This window comes from Podarcis tiliguerta, assembly GCF_965153285.1.
Source record: "Podarcis tiliguerta genome assembly, chromosome: 16".
Taxonomy (NCBI): domain Eukaryota; kingdom Metazoa; phylum Chordata; class Lepidosauria; order Squamata; family Lacertidae; genus Podarcis; species Podarcis tiliguerta.
This window is the reverse complement of record NC_139549.1, coordinates 11,762,444-11,781,085: the sequence shown is the minus strand read 5'-3', so window position 1 is coordinate 11,781,085 and position 18,642 is coordinate 11,762,444. Positions and strand designations below refer to the sequence as shown.

General features: G+C 48.0%; 2 protein-coding genes and 1 long non-coding RNA gene across 4 annotated transcripts; 1 reads left to right on the top strand and 2 right to left on the bottom strand.

Annotated features, from left to right (window-relative positions):
• On the bottom strand, nucleotides 1–7,613 carry LOC310667065. The gene is made up of 2 exons (XR_014506164.1): nucleotides 7,559–7,613; nucleotides 1–423 (listed from the first exon to the last, which is right to left on the bottom strand). It is a non-coding gene; the product is annotated as an uncharacterized lncRNA (long non-coding RNA).
• Nucleotides 7,614–7,704: 91 nt separating this feature from the next.
• Nucleotides 7,705–12,624, top strand: LOC310667042 (microtubule-associated protein 1 light chain 3 gamma-like). The gene is made up of 4 exons (XM_083418696.1): nucleotides 7,705–8,016; nucleotides 8,290–8,345; nucleotides 10,989–11,095; nucleotides 11,565–12,624. The coding sequence occupies exons 1-4, from the start codon at nucleotides 7,977–7,979 to the stop codon at nucleotides 11,725–11,727; spliced, it is 366 nt and encodes a 121-aa protein (XP_083274822.1). The 5' UTR covers nucleotides 7,705–7,976; the 3' UTR covers nucleotides 11,728–12,624.
• A 584-nt stretch (nucleotides 12,625–13,208) lies between these two features.
• ZBTB3 (zinc finger and BTB domain containing 3) lies at nucleotides 13,209–18,189 on the bottom strand. Of its 2 annotated transcripts, none has more exons than XM_083418584.1 (2): nucleotides 17,951–18,189; nucleotides 13,209–16,046 (listed from the first exon to the last, which is right to left on the bottom strand). In XM_083418584.1, exon 2 carries the CDS (start codon nucleotides 15,991–15,993, stop codon nucleotides 14,623–14,625), a length of 1,371 nt encoding a protein of 456 aa, XP_083274710.1. In that variant the 5' UTR covers nucleotides 15,994–16,046; nucleotides 17,951–18,189; the 3' UTR covers nucleotides 13,209–14,622. The 2 variants fall into 2 exon arrangements, with proteins under 2 accessions (XP_083274710.1, XP_083274711.1); XM_083418585.1 differs by having other exon boundaries at nucleotides 17,955–18,189.
• Between the last annotated feature and the right edge of the window lie 453 nt (nucleotides 18,190–18,642).

The window sequence follows — 18,642 nt, the reverse complement described above, 5'->3', positions numbered from 1 at the left end:
TTACAGATAAATATGTTTATTTTCGTCCCAACAGCCTCTCCACTCTCCACTCTTGCTGGAGTCGCCTTGTAACAATAGCAATGGAGATCAACAGTAATGAGGACCAGCCACTTCATTATAGGTTCTGATCAGGTTCAGTACATTTAAAAAGAAAATAAAAATAAGTTCATTTAAGTTCATACATGGATCAGCCAAGTGTGCTGAGCCATAGCTGCCCATGTGTGGCTGGAAGAGTGGAAGTGTCCTTTTCTTTAACTGCAAAAGATATGAAAGTACACTAGGTGCTTTTTTTAATTCATCTGCTCCTGTTTCATTTTGTACTGATGCAAGTTGACGTGTCAGTTTCTCCATCAATGCTGTCTCTTGATGAAAAAGGTTTGTTGAATGAGATTTCCAGTTTTTCGCAATAACTCGTTGCACTTGCTATAAGGAGAAAAGCTATAAGATCTTTAAACATAGCTTTTGGTGGTTGCTCATTGAAGTGATAACATTTGATTTCCTAAATCTTGTAAGACCCTTTAAAGCAGCCTCTTCTTGCATACTTAATTAAGATGTGATAGATTTCTATTTCCCCCTTAAGCTAGATTCAGTCTTATTATCCGCCCCCCCCCACACTTGTCATTTTGTAATTAGCTAGGAGTTATTTCTGCAAAGTCACAGTTTGAGAGTCATAAAACCTTGGCCTTGTAGCGCATTCCTAAACCCAGGGGCAAAAATTGCATGGTACAGATAAGGACTTCAATAAAAGGCTAGCTGAATAGCTAACGGAGTGCTGAATTTCCTGCTTAATGTCATAAATGAATGAAAACATCATCTGAAATTGTGATCCTACCAGATGACTTCACTGCTTGACTCATGCTTTCACTGGAAGAACCTAAGAAGAGCCCAGCAGGATCAGGCCAATGGCCCATTTAGTCCAGTATCCTGTCCAAGCAGGAACCAAGTGCAAAACCACTCTCCCCACTTGTCCCCCCCCCCATTTTATTAGATTTGCTTAGTAACATAACATTATTATATATATTCTATAAAACAAAGAATACAGAACAAAATTCATTCATACTACAATGCCTAACTACATAACATTAATATATTGGTTTCTGAAAAAAAGGCTTACATAACAAAATCAATTCAAAATACCGTCCGGTTTACTTTTTATTTATTCCCCACCCTCCCCATTCCAGCCCTCCCCACCCCCGGTCAGGCCTTCCTTCTTCATATTTTTATCCATCTACACAGTCTGTTCATTCGAGCTTGTATGTTAGCGTTGGCTTCCCCTCTTTCTATCCAGTTCCTGTAAAATGCCCATTTATTTGTGATTCTTTGGCATTTATTTTCCCATCTATCCTCTGCCACTATCTGTGCGAATATTTCTGATTGTACGTATTCAAAAACATCATCATTCCATTTTTCCATCTTCCATTTGGCCTTTTCTTTCCATCCCAAAACTGCCATTCCAGCTAGACACTCTCCCCCACTTGTGATTCCAAGCAACTGGTATTCAGAGACATAGGGCCTCTGACAGTGGAGGCAGAACATCGCCATCCTGGCTAGTAGCCATTGATAGACTTCGCCTCCATTAATTTGTCTAATCCTCTTTTAAAGCCATCTCAGTCGGTGGCCATCACTACCTCCTAAGGGAGAAAATTCCACCATTTAGCTGCATGCTGTGTGAAGCAGGCCTTGCTTTTGTCTTTCCTGAATCGTCCAACCCGTTCAGCTTCATCCGATGTCCCCTGTGCTCACCTCCGACCTGTTAACCTGCCATTGTTAACCTAAGGAGCAAACAATGCCCAGCTTTTGTCTGCTTAAGCTCAGGAGAACACACAACATCCTGCTCAGATGAGGACCACGCTGACCCAAGAAACTAAAGAAACGGGCTTCAGCGATGAGCCAACATGAGAAGCCTTGTTTTTGAAGTTTAAAAGGAAGAGGCCAGAGAGATATGAATCCAAAATCAGGGTTGAGAATTTGGAAAGACTGAAGCACGGTTTCTCGATGAGCCATCACTTAATATTCAACACAGAGTGATACAAATAAAAATGGATTTCATAGTACAGTGGTACCTTGGGTTAAGTACTTAATTCGTTCCGGAGGTCCGTTCTTAACCTGAAACTGTTCTTAACCTGAAGCACCACTTTAGCTAATGGGGCCTCCCGCTGCTGCTGCGCCGTCGGAGCACAATTTCTGTTCTCATCCTGAAGCAAAGTTCTTAACCCGAGGTAATATTTCTGGGTTAGTGGAGTCTGTAACCTGAAGTGTATGTAACCTGAAGTGTATGTAACCAGAGGTACCACTGTACTGTATAACTTCGGATGGATCTGCTGGGATGAGAGGGTCAGACTATAGGACAACCAGGGGCCCTTAGTGGAGGGCAGCCCACGCCAGTGAAGACAACTTCCACCAGAACTCCATCTGCCCACCCACGGGCAGCGTGGCAAGTGGAAGTCATGATTGCCAATGATCCCACTAGCATAATAGCAAAAAAGGAGCATGCATTCTTGACTTAAAAACTATGCTGGGTTGCTGTGCCCACACTTTGGGACTATTGTCGCCACACATTCCTGGATCCTTGCGGCCACCACTGGCTTGTGCCACGTCACTGTGGTGTAGTGGTTAGAGCAGGGGTCAGCAAACTTTTTCAGCAGGGAGCTAGTCCCCTGTCCCCCAGACCTTGTGGGGGTCCGGACTATATTGTGGTGGTGGGGGGGAATGATTGAATTCCTATGCCCCGCAAATAACCCAGAGCTGAATTTTTAATTAAAAGGGTACATTCTACTCATGTAAAAACATGCTGATTCCCGGACCGTCCATGGGCCGGATTTAGAAGGCGATTGGGCTGGATCCGGCCCCCGGGCCTTAGTTTGCCTACCCATGGGTTAGAGTATCAGACTAGGACCTGGGAGACCAGGGTTTGAATCCCCACTGGGCCATGACGCTCACTGGGTGACCTTGGGCCAGTTACTGCCTCTAAGCCTAACTGACATCACAGGGTTGTTGTGGGGATTAGTTGAGCAGAAGAACCACGTATGGTCCACCTTGGAGGAAAATAAAGTGGGAAATAATTGCAATAAATACATGATAACATAAAAATAGGGACGCGGGTGGCACTGTGGGTAAAAGCCTCAGCACCTAGGGCTTGCCGATTGGAAGGTCGGCAGTTTGAATCCCCGCGGCGGGGTGCGCTCCCGTTGCTCGGTCCCAGCGCCTGCCAACCTAGCAGTTCGAAAGCACCTCCGGGTGCAAGTAGATAAATAGGGACCGCTTACTGGCGGGAAGGTAAACGGCGTTTCCTTGTGCTGCGCTGGCTCGCCAGATGCAGCTTTGTCACGCTGGCCACGTGACCCGGAAGTGTCTCCGGACAGCGCTGGCCCCCGGCCTCTTAAGTGAGATGGGCGCACAACCCTAGAGTCTGTCAAGACTGGCCCGTACGGGTAGGGGTACCTTTACCTTTTTAACATTAAAATAAAGCACATTCACTTGATGCACAGTTGCTTTTGTTGCCTTCACCCCAAAACCCCAACACTTTGCATTCACCTGTTATACAACAGGTGCTGATGAGCCTAGCACAAAGCTCTCCCACCCCACTTTTTGGGGGCAGCTGTACCCCACACAGAACCACTGTTTTGTCTACACTGACTAGCAGCAGGTAGAGGAAGAGAAGAGGAGGAGGAGTTTGGATTTGATATCCCGCCTTTCACTCCCCTTCAGGAGTCTCAAAGCGGCTAACATTCTCCGTTCCCTTCCTCCCCCACAACAAACACTCTGTGAGGTGAGTGGGGCTGAGAGACTTCAGAGAAGTGTGCCTAGCCCAAGGTCACCCAGCAGCTGCATGTGGAGGAGCGGGGAAGCGAACCCGGTTCCCCAGATTACGAGACTACTGCTCTTAACCACTACACCACACTGGCTCTCATAGAGGACTTTCTCCTTGTCCTACCTGGAGATGGGAGACTCAACTTGAGATCTTCTGCACGCAAAGCAGATGTTCCACGACTGAGCTACAGCTCTTCCCAAAGAGAGATACAAGAAGCTGCCTTGTACCTGTCTGCCCGCCTAGCTTGGTATGGTCTACACTGATTGGCAGCAGCTCTCCAGGATTTCAGCCAGCCCGATGTGGAGACTGGGCTTGTGACCTTCTGGATGCAAAACAGATGTTCTACCACTAAACTATGGCTCTTCCCCAAATTTCAACAAAGCATCCACAAAGGGCAAAAATAGGGTAAAAAAAAAAAAAAGGCAGCGATTCTCTCACCCCCATCTCTGGATAATACAGATAGTTGGAGCATTATGCATTAAATGTGAAGCTGGTCTCCTCCGATGGCTGTGAATTCTTTGTTAAGCAAGAACATGCACAGGAATAATGGGACTGTGCTGAATAATAGTAACGGCCTGGGGCTATTTACTGAGAGTGAAGTCAGCTGCTAGGATTGTATAAATTCCTTCCCATCTCTTGTCCAAAGGACACATTCATCTGACCCACAAGAGGGGTTCTTAGAACAACAACAACGTGATTCCTGAATTTCTAACTGCAACTGAAATTGGAGGGGAACTGCCAATGATGGCTTATACTGTATTGGAATAAAATAAATTACAAAAATAAAAAAGGCCCAGGACCAGAGAAAAAGACGGCAATTGTCATCCCCATTCATGTTTGGGCCCAGGAAATAGGGCTTAACTTGAACTGGGTTTGAGGCCTGACCTCATTCCCCATATTGATCTGGCTCAGCAATAGAGGATACTGTATTAGCTGTGCCTCTGAGCATAAGCTACAAAATGGGTCCCATGTTTAAACAAAAAGCCCAGCTTAGGGTAATACCCCATCTAAATTTATATCAGCAGATCCCCTGTAAGATTTACAGTGGTACCTCAGGTTACATATGCTTCAGGTTACATATGCTTCAGACTCTGCTAACCCAGAAAGAATACCTCTGGTTAAGAACTTTACCTCAGGATGAGAACAGAAATCGTGCTCCGGCGGCGTGGCGGCAGCAGGAGGCCCCATTAGCTAAAGTGGTGCTTCAGGTTAAGAATAGTTTCAGGTTAAGAACGGACACCCCCCCCCCCCGAACGAATTAAGTATTTAACCTGAGGTACCACTGTAATTTAATATACAGTACAGTGGATTTGGCTTGGATTTCATGGTTGTTGTAGCTGTGGTGCAGCTAAAGTAGACTTTATACCTAACTTCTGGAATTGCTCTCAATTAACTAAAGTGAAAACAAATGGTACATGGTATTATATTGGATATGCTAGGAAGTCATATACCTTTGGAACCAACTAAGTTATTTCAAAGATGTTATCTCAGAAAGTGATCAAGAAGTGTTAATTAACCTTATGGGGATGCAAAGGTAATGATTGTAAAGAATTGGAAAAACAACGTACCTCCTACTGAGTGTGAATGGATGGAAAAGATCTGGTTCATTGTGATGGTGATCAAATAACCTACTGCAAATCTACAGTAAAACAACCTACATTTAAATCAACTGGGTAAGTTTATGGAGCGATTCCCCTCCTCCAATGTCCTGGAATAATAAATTCAGTGACAACATACAACCTTGTAAGTCTTTAATTTATTGTAATGTCATCAGCCTATTTTAATGTTATTGCGGTACGTAGTTAGCTTTTTTTTGTTGGCTTTTCTTGTTGATAAAGGTAAAGGGACCCCTGACCATTAGGTCCAGTCACGGAAGACTCTGGGGTTGCGGCGCTCATCTCGCTTTACTGGCCAAGGGAGCCGGCGTACAGCTTCCGGGTCCTGTGGCCAGCATGACTAAGCCGCTTCTGGCAAACCAGAGCAGCGCACGGAAACACCGTTTACCTTCCCACTGGAGCAGTACCTATTTATCTACTTGCACTTTGACGTGCTTTCAAACTGCTAGGTTGGCAGGAGCAGGGACTGAGCAACGGGAGCTCACCCCATCGCGGGGATTCGAACTGCCGACCTTCTGAATGGCAAGTCCTAGGCTCAGTGGTTTATACCATAGCGCCACCCGTGTCCCCTTCTTGTTGATATGATGATCTAAAATAGAAATTATGAAAACAGCAATTACAAAAACAGACACACACCAGGGTTTGCATGAACTGCACTTCGCAAAGTTCCCTGGGAGAACGGTAGGTCTGTGAGGGGAACATGGAGTCACCTAATAACTCTCAACACCCTTGAGAAACTACAGTTACCATAATTATTTTTTTTTTGGGGGGGGGGGGAATGCTTTTTAAAGTGGCATGGTGCTACTTTGAGTGTGTAATGCAAATAGGCCTTAGAGGTAGCACAGTGCAGCAGTTAAGAGTACAGCCTGGGAGACCTGGGTTCAAATTTCCACTCTGCCACAAAGTGACTTTGGACCAGATACACTCTCTCATTAACCTACCTAATGTATATACTTCACCTTTTTAAAAATACTGGTACTTTTTATTTATTTTCCGTTTAATAATATACATTCACATCATTATTATCCACTTTACCTCCCTGGCTCTTTAGAGCCTATCAACTTCCTTCCCTCCCGGCTCCCGGCCTTCAAAATTAACCTTTATATCATTGCATTTTGTAAGTTTTTCAATTCTAATTACACCCATTAGAAAATAACTCAAAATTTAAATAAATACAGAAAGGTAGAAAACTTCTCCTTGCCAGTCTTCAGATGACCCTGCTAGTGATGTTAATTGCTTACAATAATCTTTTAGCTATCGTATAAATTTACTCCAGGGACGCGGGTGGCGCTGTGGGTAAAACCGCAGCGCCTAGGACTTGCGGTTCGGCGGTTCGAATCCCCGCGGCGGGGTGCGCTCCCGTTGCTCGGTCCCAGCGCCTGCCAACCTAGCAGTTCAAAGGCACCCCCGGGTGCAAGTAGATAAATAGGGACCGCTTACTAGCGGGAAGGTAAATGGTGTTTCCGTGTGCTGCGCTGGCTCGCCAGAGCAGCGATGTCACGCTGGCCACGTGACCCGGAAGTATCTGCGGACAGCGCTGGCCCCCGGCCTCTTAAGTGAGATGGGCGCACAACCCTAGAGTCGGACACGACTGGCCCGTACGGGCAGGGGTACCTTTACCTTTTTATAAATTTACTCCAGTCCTTTTGGAATACTTGATCGTGCTGGTTTTGGATTTTTCCTGTCAGCTTCGCCAGATCTGCAAAGTCCATCATCTTCATCTGCCACTTGTCTTTCCTTGGTACTCCTTTTTGTGTCCATTTTTGGGCTGAAATAATTCTTGCCGCAGTTGTTGCATACATAAACTGTCTTTTATCTTCCCTTCGTAGCTCTTCACCCACTATACCCAATAAAAAGGCTTCTGGTTTTTTAACGAAAGTATTTTTAAATATTTTATTTAACTCAGTATATACCTCACCTTGAGCTGCTGGGAGGAAAGGTGGTTTAGAAAGACAAAAAATAAATAGAAAAACATTTCAGGTGGTTGGAGGAGGGGGAGCTTAAGAAGGCAGCTTGACCTAATGCCATCTAGTAATTGAGATTTCCTGAGATCACAGCTCAACCCTAAACCAATACCTACCCATCTATTACGCAGAAAAGTCCTTCCCCCGTGTTGGGAAATTGCATTCACCTGTCCCAGCTGACAGGGGTAGACGACACCTCCGCTACAAACTTTGTCCAACTCCTTCCTTCCTTCCACGCGAGTAGCCATAACTGCGTCCCGTGGCGGTGCGTTCCGCCGGCCAACTCCACCATTGTGGCCAAATGCGCTTCCTCTGTGGAGACCCGCCCCTGAATCTGAATGTGGGCGAGTCTCAGGGTGGGCTCTCCCCACCCTCCACCTCTCCACGTCCTTCCCCAGACCTTGGAGGTCCTGATCCTGGAAGCAATTTGGGAAAATTTTAGGCGTGACTCGGGCACTATTTAAGCGGCTCCAAAGGAGTCAAGTCAGAGCTACCGCTGGGGACGATTATTCTTCAATTCCCCTTCCCGCCCCAGCTTTATTTTCCCCCTTCCCTTTTTAAGAAAAAGGTGTGGTTCCTTCCAAGATGGATTCTTTCCCCCCATTCAAGCACCGTAAAACCTTCGGTAAGACTTATTTTCTTTCTCCACTTATTTCCCCCCCCCCCTTTCGCGTGTAAACGCTCCTTTTCGCGATTCGGAGTTGCTCTTGTTTGGCTGCTAGCGCCCCCTGCTGGCCCAAGGGGCTGAGGTTAATTCGGTAAACTGGGGTGGGGGGCTAGACTTTGGGCTGTCCTGTTTTGGGGAGAGCTAATTTTGGGAGGGGAGGCCGAGGGAGAGGTTGTTTTTATCCCCTATTGCCTTAATTGACCCAGTTCTGTAATTTTCCACTCTGTCTAGCCTCCAGGAAAAGTGAAGTGGCCACGATCCGGATGAAGTTTCCTGGCAAACTGCCGGTATGTAGGCTTCTCCTTATATTGTTGGGTTAACAGGTATGGGGGCATGTTTATTTGGGCTTGCTTTGTTGTATTGGACCATTTTGCATGTTAAAAGTAAGCTGGGCTATGGTTTAGCAAGGGTTTGTATATAATGCTAAACAAACCATGGTTCAGTGAAATGAAGTAAGCCAGTTATGGGCAGTGCTTTTTTTTCTAAAAAAATGTTTAGGGGCACTCTCATTTTGACTGAAGAAAACCACCATTTTATTGTTCAAATCGAGAAAAATAAATACAGTAGGTGGACAAAAGTACAAAGATTTACAAAATGTTTAGAGGTATGCATACTCCTGCGTACCCCCAGAAAAAAAGCACTGTATTTAGAGTAAAAGCGGGGGCTGTTTTGCTCCTGGTTCTGTGCTTGGTACCCAGCCCACTGTGTTGTTCTATTTATGCTTAGTTAATTTAAAAATAACTAAGATTCCTGATGTGTTCCTAGGCTAGTTTGTTTGGCTCCCAACAACCAGTAATTGTAATCATGATTTGTTGTTCCTGGTTAACCTTTTTGTTCGGGGAAGACAAACCATGAACCTTGGGTTCACACATATTACTAAGCCAAACCATGGTTTACTTAGTAGCACAGGAGGACCAAAGCGGCTGTAATTGGTGGTTTGGCTGCCTGCACGCTTGCTTGCCATTGCTAAATCAATTAAGTCAAGTAATATATCAATGTAACTGAGAGAAATTCTCATTTTGTTTATTTTTTCCATATATAACTCTCCCTCAACCACCCTGTCCATGCAACAAATATTTTTCTTCTTTATAGGATTGTAACTGAGCTTAAGTGAAACATTCCTGACTCCCAGCAGATGCAGTTTCCCAAAAAAATAGATGGTTTTCAGGAAATCTTAAAACAATTATTTAGCCCCATATTGCAATCAAAAAACCCCCACCCAGAACCCTCACCAATAAAATCACATCCTTGTTCCTAAAATAAGATGTTGCACCCCTGCAGATTATTATTATTCTTAATTGAATTTATTATTAATTGATTTTTTTTCAGAGATTAAAATCAAGATATAAAACCACAAAATGCATAATAATACTAAAAACAACCACCCAATAGCCCCCGCCAACACACATTTTAAAAGGGCATATGATGTAAATCAGATCAACCAAAAGCCTGGTTAAAAAGGAACATTTTTGCCTGGCACCGAAGGGTGTATAATGAAGGTGCCAGGCAAACTTCCCTGGGAATAACGTTCCACAGATGGGGGGCCACTGCAGAGAAGGCCCCGTTCTCGTGTTGCCACCTTCTGGACCTTTTGAGGAGGAGGCACGCAAAGAAGGGCCTCCGAAGATGATCTCAGGGTCCATATGGAAAGAGGCGGTCCTTGAGGTATTGCGGTCTTGAGCCGTTTAAGGCTTTATAGGTCAAAACCAGCACTTTGAATTGGGCCCAGAAAATAATTGGTAGCCAGTACAGTCTAGCAGTTTGAAAGTACGTCAAAGTGCAAGTAGATAAATAGGTACCGCTCCGGCGGGAAGGTAAATGGCATTTCCGTGCGCTGCTCTGGTTCTCCAGAAGCGGCTTAGTCATGCTGGCCATATGACCCGGGAGCTGTACACCGGCTCCCTCGGCCAGTAAAGCGAGATGAGCACCGCAACTCCAGAGTTGGTCACAACTGGACCTAATGGTCAGGGGTTCCTTTACCTTTACCTTAAAGTCTGACTTTAAGGTAATATGCTCTGTAATATGCTCAAACTATATTGCTTGGGTGAGCAACCTGGCCGCTGAATTCTGCACCAGCTGAAGTTTCCAAATTGCCTTCAGAGGCAGCCCTACGTATAACGCATTGCAGTAATCTAACCTTGAGGTTACCAGAGCATAGACCACAGTAGTTAGCCAGGGGTCAGCAAACGTTTTCAGCAGGGGGCTGGTCCACTGTCCCTCAGACCTTGTGGGGGGCCGGACTATATTTTGAAGGGGAAAAAGGAACAAATTCCTATGCCCCACAAATAACCCCGATACATTTTAAATAAAAGGACACATTCTATTCATGTAAAAACACGCTGATTCCCGGACCGTCCACGGGCCGGATTGAGAAGGTGATTGGGTCGGATCCAGCCCCCGGGCCTTAGTTTGCCTACCCATGAGTTAGGCTATCCCTTTCCACATAGGGGCATAGCTGGGCCACCAGCCAAAGCTGATGGAAGGCACTCTGGGCCACTGAGGCCACCTGAGCCTCGAGTGACAGCAAAAAATCCAGGAGTACCCCCAGGCTACGAACCTGCTTCTTCAGAGGAAGTGCAACCCCATTGATCTCCCACCCATCTGGTCTAGGGAACCCACAAGCAGTGCCTCTGCCTTATCTGGACTGAGTCTCAATTTGTTGGCTCTCATCCAGTCCATTCCTGAGGCAAGACACTGGTCCAGCAGTGAACAAACGAGTCAGGCAAATCAGCAGCAGGCTGATAAACCAGGGGCTATTAGTCATAATGGTGACAAGTAGAGCCTTCCTGTACCAAGACAGTCTATCTGAGTACTTGGACAAATTGGAAACGGCTGTCTTCACTTGTAACCATTTCGCTTAAGTTTCCCAGGGGAATCTGGCCGTCTGCTATTGAAGACCCATCTCAGACGTGGCTCTTCTTCCTTTGCAGATAATCCTGGAGCGCTACCCCAAGGAGAAGATGTTGCCAGCTTTGGACAAGACCAAGTTTCTGGTTCCGGAAGACCTCACCATGGGCCAGTTCATCACAATCATCCGGTGAATGAGCCTCCGAGGAATCTGGGCAGCCTGTAAAAATGGGAGGCTAACTAAGCATCTGGCTGGGTCGCTCATCCTTCTACAACCATATGTTGGGCTGGATTTAAGCAGCGACTATGTTAATTGGATTTTTAATGCTCTGGCTTGGTGTGTGTGAGTGGGGGAGAAATATTATTATATTGGCACACAGGGAAATAGGCTTGGAGGGGCAGTAGTAGCTGGGGCTGGTGGGGCGGAAGGCATGGAGACGGAGCTATAGCCAATGACAGCCAGGGCTGGAGCCAATCGCAGGCGGAGCCAGCTCCCGATTGGTTGGAAGTCAGAAGTCGGGCAGGTGTGGGCAAGCTCAGGGCAGCGCACCATGCACCCTAATGGACCAGACTCCACTGTTTGGGACCAGGTGAGGAGTCAGAATTTGTTTAGGCCACCTGGAAGCCATGTTTTGACTCGTGCCTGTTTCCTCCCTCAGTAACCGAATGTGCATCGGGTCCACTCAGGCATTCTACTTCCTGGTCGATGGCAACCGCAGCCTCGTCAGCATGTCTTCCACCATGTCTGAAGTGTACATGACGTACAAAGATGAAGATGGCTTCCTCTATATGACCTATGCCTCTCAGGAGATGTTCGGCTGATGGCAAATGGATCCAGAGTTCCTCGTTTATTTTGTCTGGGAGATGTGATCACCTGCATTTTGGACACCACTACCTCTTCCCACCCCCACCCCACCAGATGATGGTTTTCTTGGAATGTAGGTTTTGATCTACCGAGGTGAAACTCACCCCCACCTCCTTGCAGTTGCCCCGGTATCTCTACCTCCTTGAGAAAGAGGTACTCCAAACCGCACCCTTCTTAGTATCGCCAAGGCATGGCCTTCCTAAGCACACACTACGTCAAAGACCTTCCTCGCCTTCCCTTCTGCTCCCAGGTTGATACAGCAGGAGATTGCTTTGATGGTCAGGGATGGGCATGAACCAGTGACCTTCCCAATGTTGGGCTCCCAACTCTCACCAGCCTGGCCCAACGGGCAGGGATGGCGGGCGAGGTAGTTCAGCAACACCAGGAAGGTCGTTGGTTCCCTATCCTTCAATTCGGGGGTGGTAGCTAGTTATATTATTGCTCCCCCTCCATACTCCCCATTACCAAGTCCATAAATGGAGATTGCCTCCGATACTCCTTCTTTTGACATCCAGGGATGATGGCTCCAGGGGTAGCCTGTGTGGTGAGGGTTTTGCCCGCTGGAATGAGATCATCTCTTGGATCTCCTGTGGCAGATGGGCCAGTGCAACCTTCTTTTTCATGGCCCAACCACAAGGTTTCATGTGCAGAGGTGAAGGGGATCTGTTATTTTCTATTTAATTGCAAGTATTAAGACTTCTGAAAAAGGGAACATTGGAACAACTGGGTTTATAATATAAAATTACGGTTTACTGTAACGGGGGGAAATGTCACTTTGTTCAACACTTCAATTACTTTGTACCTTGCATATTAAATCTACCACTCTTGAGTAGAAAATACAATTTAAAAACATGTTTTGCGTGCCAAAATCTGCTTTTGTGTGGGGATGGCACTCTTCTCTTCCCCATGCACCTCGGTTTCCTAAATGACATAATTGGCATCAAGGTATTCTGCTTCAAGCCTGATTCAGATTCTTGGAGATCTCAAGAAGATGGATGAAAGCAAAGGAGTCTTTGCTTAAGATCAGCTCTGCAGAACCCCAGCTGCGTCCTGACCCTTGCCTCCTTCCCTGCCATCCAGCTGGAAATCACTGGTTAGTCTTGGTGGACTCCTTGCATAATTTTTCTGCCTATTGTAGCACTGGAAATGTGTCAATCTAGATACCGTGTGATTTTTAATTGTACGGTTATTGCGTCTTTAATTTCTTACACTGTATTAGTTTGCATCCTGTAGACATCAAACTGCACTTTAGTAAAATGCAATGTAAGAAGTTAAAGAAGTAATAAAAATACTACTTAAAATGTTAGTATTTAATGTAGCTATGCCACGGACCACAATTTGGGAATCCCTAGCCTTAGAGGAGAGAGAAACCCCCACCCACAAACCCCACCCACCCACCCACCCCCCAAAATCACAGAAGAGAAGAGTACTGGAGCACTTGATGCCTGTTTTTTTTTACTGTTAAATGGGTATCCTTGGCAGTGAGGCTGCTTCGTAGCTGCTTATAAGAACAAACAGAAACACATTTCACAGTGGGAGGGTTGGCAAGTTCTGGGAGGAAGGTTGAGGCTGGCAGTGGCTGCTCTGAAGTGAGCAGGTTTGAAAACAGGAAAGAGCATCGGAAGTGACTTGGAAGTTAAAATCTCACCTGCGATGTGCATGACCCTGGCAAGCCCCACCTCTCAGCCTTTGATCTTTGTCTGTAAAATGGGAGCATTTCAAAACAGGGATGCAGCTGGTGGGGGTCTGTGCACTGCCTGCTTTAGACAAGGCTAGTGCCTATTGGGAATATAATAATAATAATAATTTATTCCTTATACTCCACCCACCTGACGGGGTTGCCCCAGCAACTCCGGGCAGCTTCCAGCATAACAAACACACAGAAAAATGTCAAACATTGAAAGGTTCTGGATACAGGGCTGCCTTGTAGGATGGAAGGCAGGGAGACCAACAGTAGGTGGCGCCAGAGCCAGTAACAGACAGAGCCACCCCCTGGTTTGATGGTAAGCAGCAGGCAGAGCCATGGAGGCTGTCTAAAATCAGGCATGAGGTTGGCAGGGCAGTGCCCCACTTTCCCTCGCATCAGGCTCCACTGTTTTAGACTGTCATGACATCCAACGTGTCACAAAGAGTGGGGCAGGGGGGCTGTTTTGAAAAGGAACACTCTGCCTACTACTCCCAATGAGTCCCACCTGCACTGCATGGTGGGATAGAGTCAGAACCATGCCTTTCAACATAGTCTTCCTCACAGGCGCGTCTCCCCCTATGCAATCTTTTTCTGTGCATCCAGGAGGGCTGTTCCCATCCCCCCTGCTGTCAAGTGAAATTCTGATTTGCAACAACTGTCAGGAACAAAAGGCTTTCAGGCCTTTCCTCCCACAAAACAGAATGCCCTCTAGGCAGCAATACCTAGAGCTCAAGCATAAATACCGCTCCAACTTCATATTAAACCTGCAGCCACGAGTTTGTACATAAATAAATACTGGAGTGGGAGGACGAACCCCTTCCCCAGTTCCTTTTACGTTTACTTCTTCCAAACGATGCACAGGGATGACCCGGGTGCAAACCTGCACTTCCCAACAATTCACCTCGTGGAAAAACAAACAAGAAATTCTCAAGGGCAAGGTGGGAAAATGATTAGGAAGCCAGGAGGGACGGTTGAACCTGATAGGATGAGCCCCCATCATTGGCTCGGACAGTGAGGGCTCTCTCTCTCTGCCTCCTGGCTTCTGCACAATGTTTTACAAAAGGGATGGGGTTGTTTTTTTTGTCCTTGCACGTTGGGAACCGTCCATCTGCTCAGTCGTGAACCACCTGCCCTACGGCCCAAACTGGGCGGGGGTATAGGCCCCCTACGAAGGGTTCTCAACATCCTGTTTGCAACGCTTGGCTGCCAGGTCCTCATTGTGGGCCTTGCGGATGTGCCGGTAAAGGTCTCCGGACTGCGTGTAACTCCGCATGCAGTAGCGGCACTCGTAGGGGCGTTCCCGCGTGTGGACGGTGGCGTGGCGCCGCAGGGTGTAGGAGCACGAGAAGGTCTTTCCGCACGTCTTGCAGGTGGGGACGTCTTCCGTGAAGATGCCAAAGTTGGAGTGGGACTCGTAGTCCTGCAAGTACATCTGTTCGTGCAAGGGCGGAGTCACCATGTTGGAGAAGCTTTGTCCGGCAGGCACGGGGATCATGTGGTACGGGACGTGCTCTTGAGGCAGGAAGCCGCTCTCGGAAGAGACCTCTTCCATCCCACCTGGCTCTTCAAAGCTGTCGGGGTGGCGCCCACAGCCTCCGGCAGGCCCTGCCTCTGCAGTGGACCTCTGGAATATCGTCTCCAGCCTCAAATCCGCGCTCTGCCCCTCCAGTTGATCCATCATGTCCGGCTCCTCGTCGGAGATCACGATGGCTTCCACCTTGACCTTGACGGAGGACCTGCTTGGCTCTTTCTGGCAAAACACACCGAGACCACCTGTCTGTTGTTCCACATACCTCTCCGCAGGGCCGGCATGACCCTCAGCTGCGTTCCTCGGTGGCGAGCAGCTGTGTGAAATGGTTTCGGTGGAGCTGCTAGGGCTGGAGAGGGAGATGTCAATGACGGGGGGTGGAAGAGGCCTCACAGGAGGAGGAGGAGCTTCCATCCCTGGCTGAGTGGTGTCCGCCATGTCCAAAGTGGAGGCCAGTGGCTCCTCGGAAACCATTTTCTCTCCACCTTTCCACTCCTGCTTCTTGCTCTTCCCTGCTTCGCTTGGCTGAGGGGGCGGCAGCGGCTGGGCTCCGGACGTTTGAAGTTGGCACTTGGAGGTGCTGGGCAGAAGCTCTGAGCTGCCCAGGGGATCCTCCTCCTTCTTGGTGCTGTCGGCTTCCGCCAAGGCGCGGGCCTGCAGCTTCTTCTTGCACACCTTGACGATGTCGTTCATGTGCAAATAGCTGGCGGCCGCCAGGATGTCTTCCACCGGCATGTCGTTGAAGGAGAGGCTGCCTTTGTACATGAATTCCAGCAGCAGCCCGAAGGCGGGCGCCGTGACGATCTCATTGTTAATGGAGACCAAGTCCCTCTTGTCCAGCCGCTCCTTATAGAACATGTGGAAAAAGGCACTGCAGGAGGCCAGCACTGCCCGGTGGGCCAGGAACTGGGTGCTGCCCACGAGGACCGTGCAGTCACAAAGGAAGCCCTCGTGTTGCTGCTCCCAGAGGCTCTGCAGCAAGTTCTTGCTGTGGTTGGGGAACTCCATGCTGGGACAGCTCTTTCACGACGAGGGGTTGACCAACAGCATAGTCCAGACTCCTTGAGAAAGCAGGGGAGGGGGGAGAGGGAACAAGAGAGAGTGGGGGGAAAACTTGGTAACTTGTAAGAAATGGCTTTTAGGAGGTTCACCCCTTCCCCCTTTATTTATGCAGAAAACATTTTGCTAGAAATACATTCAAGGGGTTAGTACTAGCCCTAAATGACTTGGGAGCAAAGTACCCAAAAGGGCACCTAACCCAAGATCAACTATCTCACATTCTACAATGAGGTGTGTCTGCCTCCTTCATTATTGACTTTCAAGAGGAATGTGGCATTTAAGGGCTGACCGTAAGATCAAGCTTGAAATCAGTTGTTGACTGTAATTTTAGAATGTTTCTGCCTGCTCTCAGAATGCTTAAAAATATTAATGATATGTGCCCTAGGCAATGCAGGATATTAATCTGAGTAAATAGTAATGAATAATGAACATTAAAAGCTGCCTTATGCTGGCTGGAACACTGATCTCAATCTAGCTCTGTGTTGCCCATTTTGCCTGGGAAAGACTCCTCAAGGTCTCAGGTGGATGTTTTTCTTAGCCATTCTACCTAACAGCCTTCTAAACTGGAGAGGCTGCAGACTAAACATGGGAACTGCCAGATGTAAAAGATAAAAAAAAGAAAAGAGAGAGGGCACTGCCAACTCTGCCGCCTGAAACTCCATCTCCCAAGCGTCCAGCTTTTCCTATCTGGAGGCTGCAAAGCAACGGCATGTTGACTTAAGGTCTCCTACAACCCCCACACCAACTCCTGTTCTACAGCCCTCCGCCCCCGTTACTGTGCTCCACTGTTTGCAAATATTTCACCGGCTGCCAACCAGCTCCCTGCCCAGATTACTAATGCCAATCCAGAATTTCCCAATTTCCCGTTCTGAACTCACAACCCCACCATCAAATACCTCAGTTTGCACCTTCTAATTCCCTAAACCAGAGGTAAAGGTAAAGAGACCCCTGACCTTTAGGTCCAATCATGGCCGACTCTGGGGTTGTAGCGCTCATCTTGCTTTATTGGCCGAGGGAGCTGGTGTACAGCTTCTGGGTCATGTAGCCAGCATAACTAAGCCGCTTCTGGCGAACCAGAGCAGCGCACGGAAACGCCGTTTACCTTCCCACCAGAGTGGTACCTATTTATCTACTTGCACTTTGACATGCTTTTGAACTGCTAGGTTGGCAGAAGCTGGGGGGATTCGAACCGCCAACCTTCTGATTGGCAAGCCCTAGGCTCTGTGGTTTAACCCACAGCAGCACGGCCCTCCAAATGTCACTGGACTACAACTCCCAGCATTCCCGACCACGCTGACTGGGGGGCCAATGGAAGTTGGGAGGGTCACAAATTCCCTATGTCAACTGTGTGCCCACTGATGTATTCCTATGATGGCAGCGCGCACACTCCATAACAAAGAACAAAGTCTGTGTTCCCCTCTCCTGCACCCTCCTTACCCTATATCCCAACTCCTGGGACTTCTCCCCGTTATTTGATCCCAACCCCCCAATAATTATATAATAATCTCCTTTCCCATAAGGTCGAAGCATCATTTGTGGCTCCCCCTCAACTGACCTCAGCATTTCCACCCCCTGCCCCCCCAATGAAGCCTGCAAATATGATGGAGACCCCCTTATGATGAATACCCCCTTTTATTTCCTTCTGCCCCGCCTTGGCCTCTGTGACCCCCATAATAAAAGCAGGGGAACCCCACAAATACTCCTCAATTTGCCCCTCCCCCACTGCGTGACCCCCCTCCCCAAGTTGCCCCCCCTCCCCAGGTCCCACCCTCAGGGGGAGATAACGTGCTCCCTCCCCCCCACAATGCACTACAGACATATATCTATAAGGGAAAGCGCCCTTCTTCCTCCCCCCCAACAGGGGGTGCGTTGGGTGGTGGAAGAGCGCCTTCTTTCCCCCACTTACCCACCACAAAGCGGAGGCCTCGAGGGACCCGCCCCCTTTTGTCTGATTGGCTGCGCTCGCTAGGGAGGCGGGGCTCCCTCTCGTCACTCTCTTGCCTCCTCGCCTCCTGAGTGGCTCCCGCTCCGCCCGCCTCCCCAGCAGCGCTCATTGGGACTGCTCCTCGCCCGTCGCCGTTCTCGGCCAACTGTCTTTGAGTGCGTCGCGCCGAAGGGACCTGAGGGGGAAAGGCAAAGGCGGGCCTCTCTCCGCCCTGCTCTTTCTTCCGATTGGCTCAGCCCAGCTCCGTCAGCCGCGACGACCGCGGTCCGCTTGGAGGTGATTGGAGGAGGCGAGGAGCCGCCGCGCTTTCGGGAGCCTGAGTGGTCACCCCACCCTTGGCCCTTATCGCCGATTGGTGGGATCGTCCTAGAACTGAACCGGAGGAGGGAGAGCTTCGGTTTCCATAGTTACTAGGGAGTTGCGAGGCGATGGACGGAGACCATGCAGCTGTTGCTGCCTATGCAAATATTGTTTTGCATACATTTTGCTAATATATGCAGGTTAAATAATTACTCATTGCTCACAGATACTAAATAAAAAACAAACTTTTATTATTTTCACAATAATTATAACAAGAGTAACTATTTTATATTATTATATTTATTATTAATTAGTACGAGTAAAGTGATTTATATATTTCAAGGGCTTTGCAG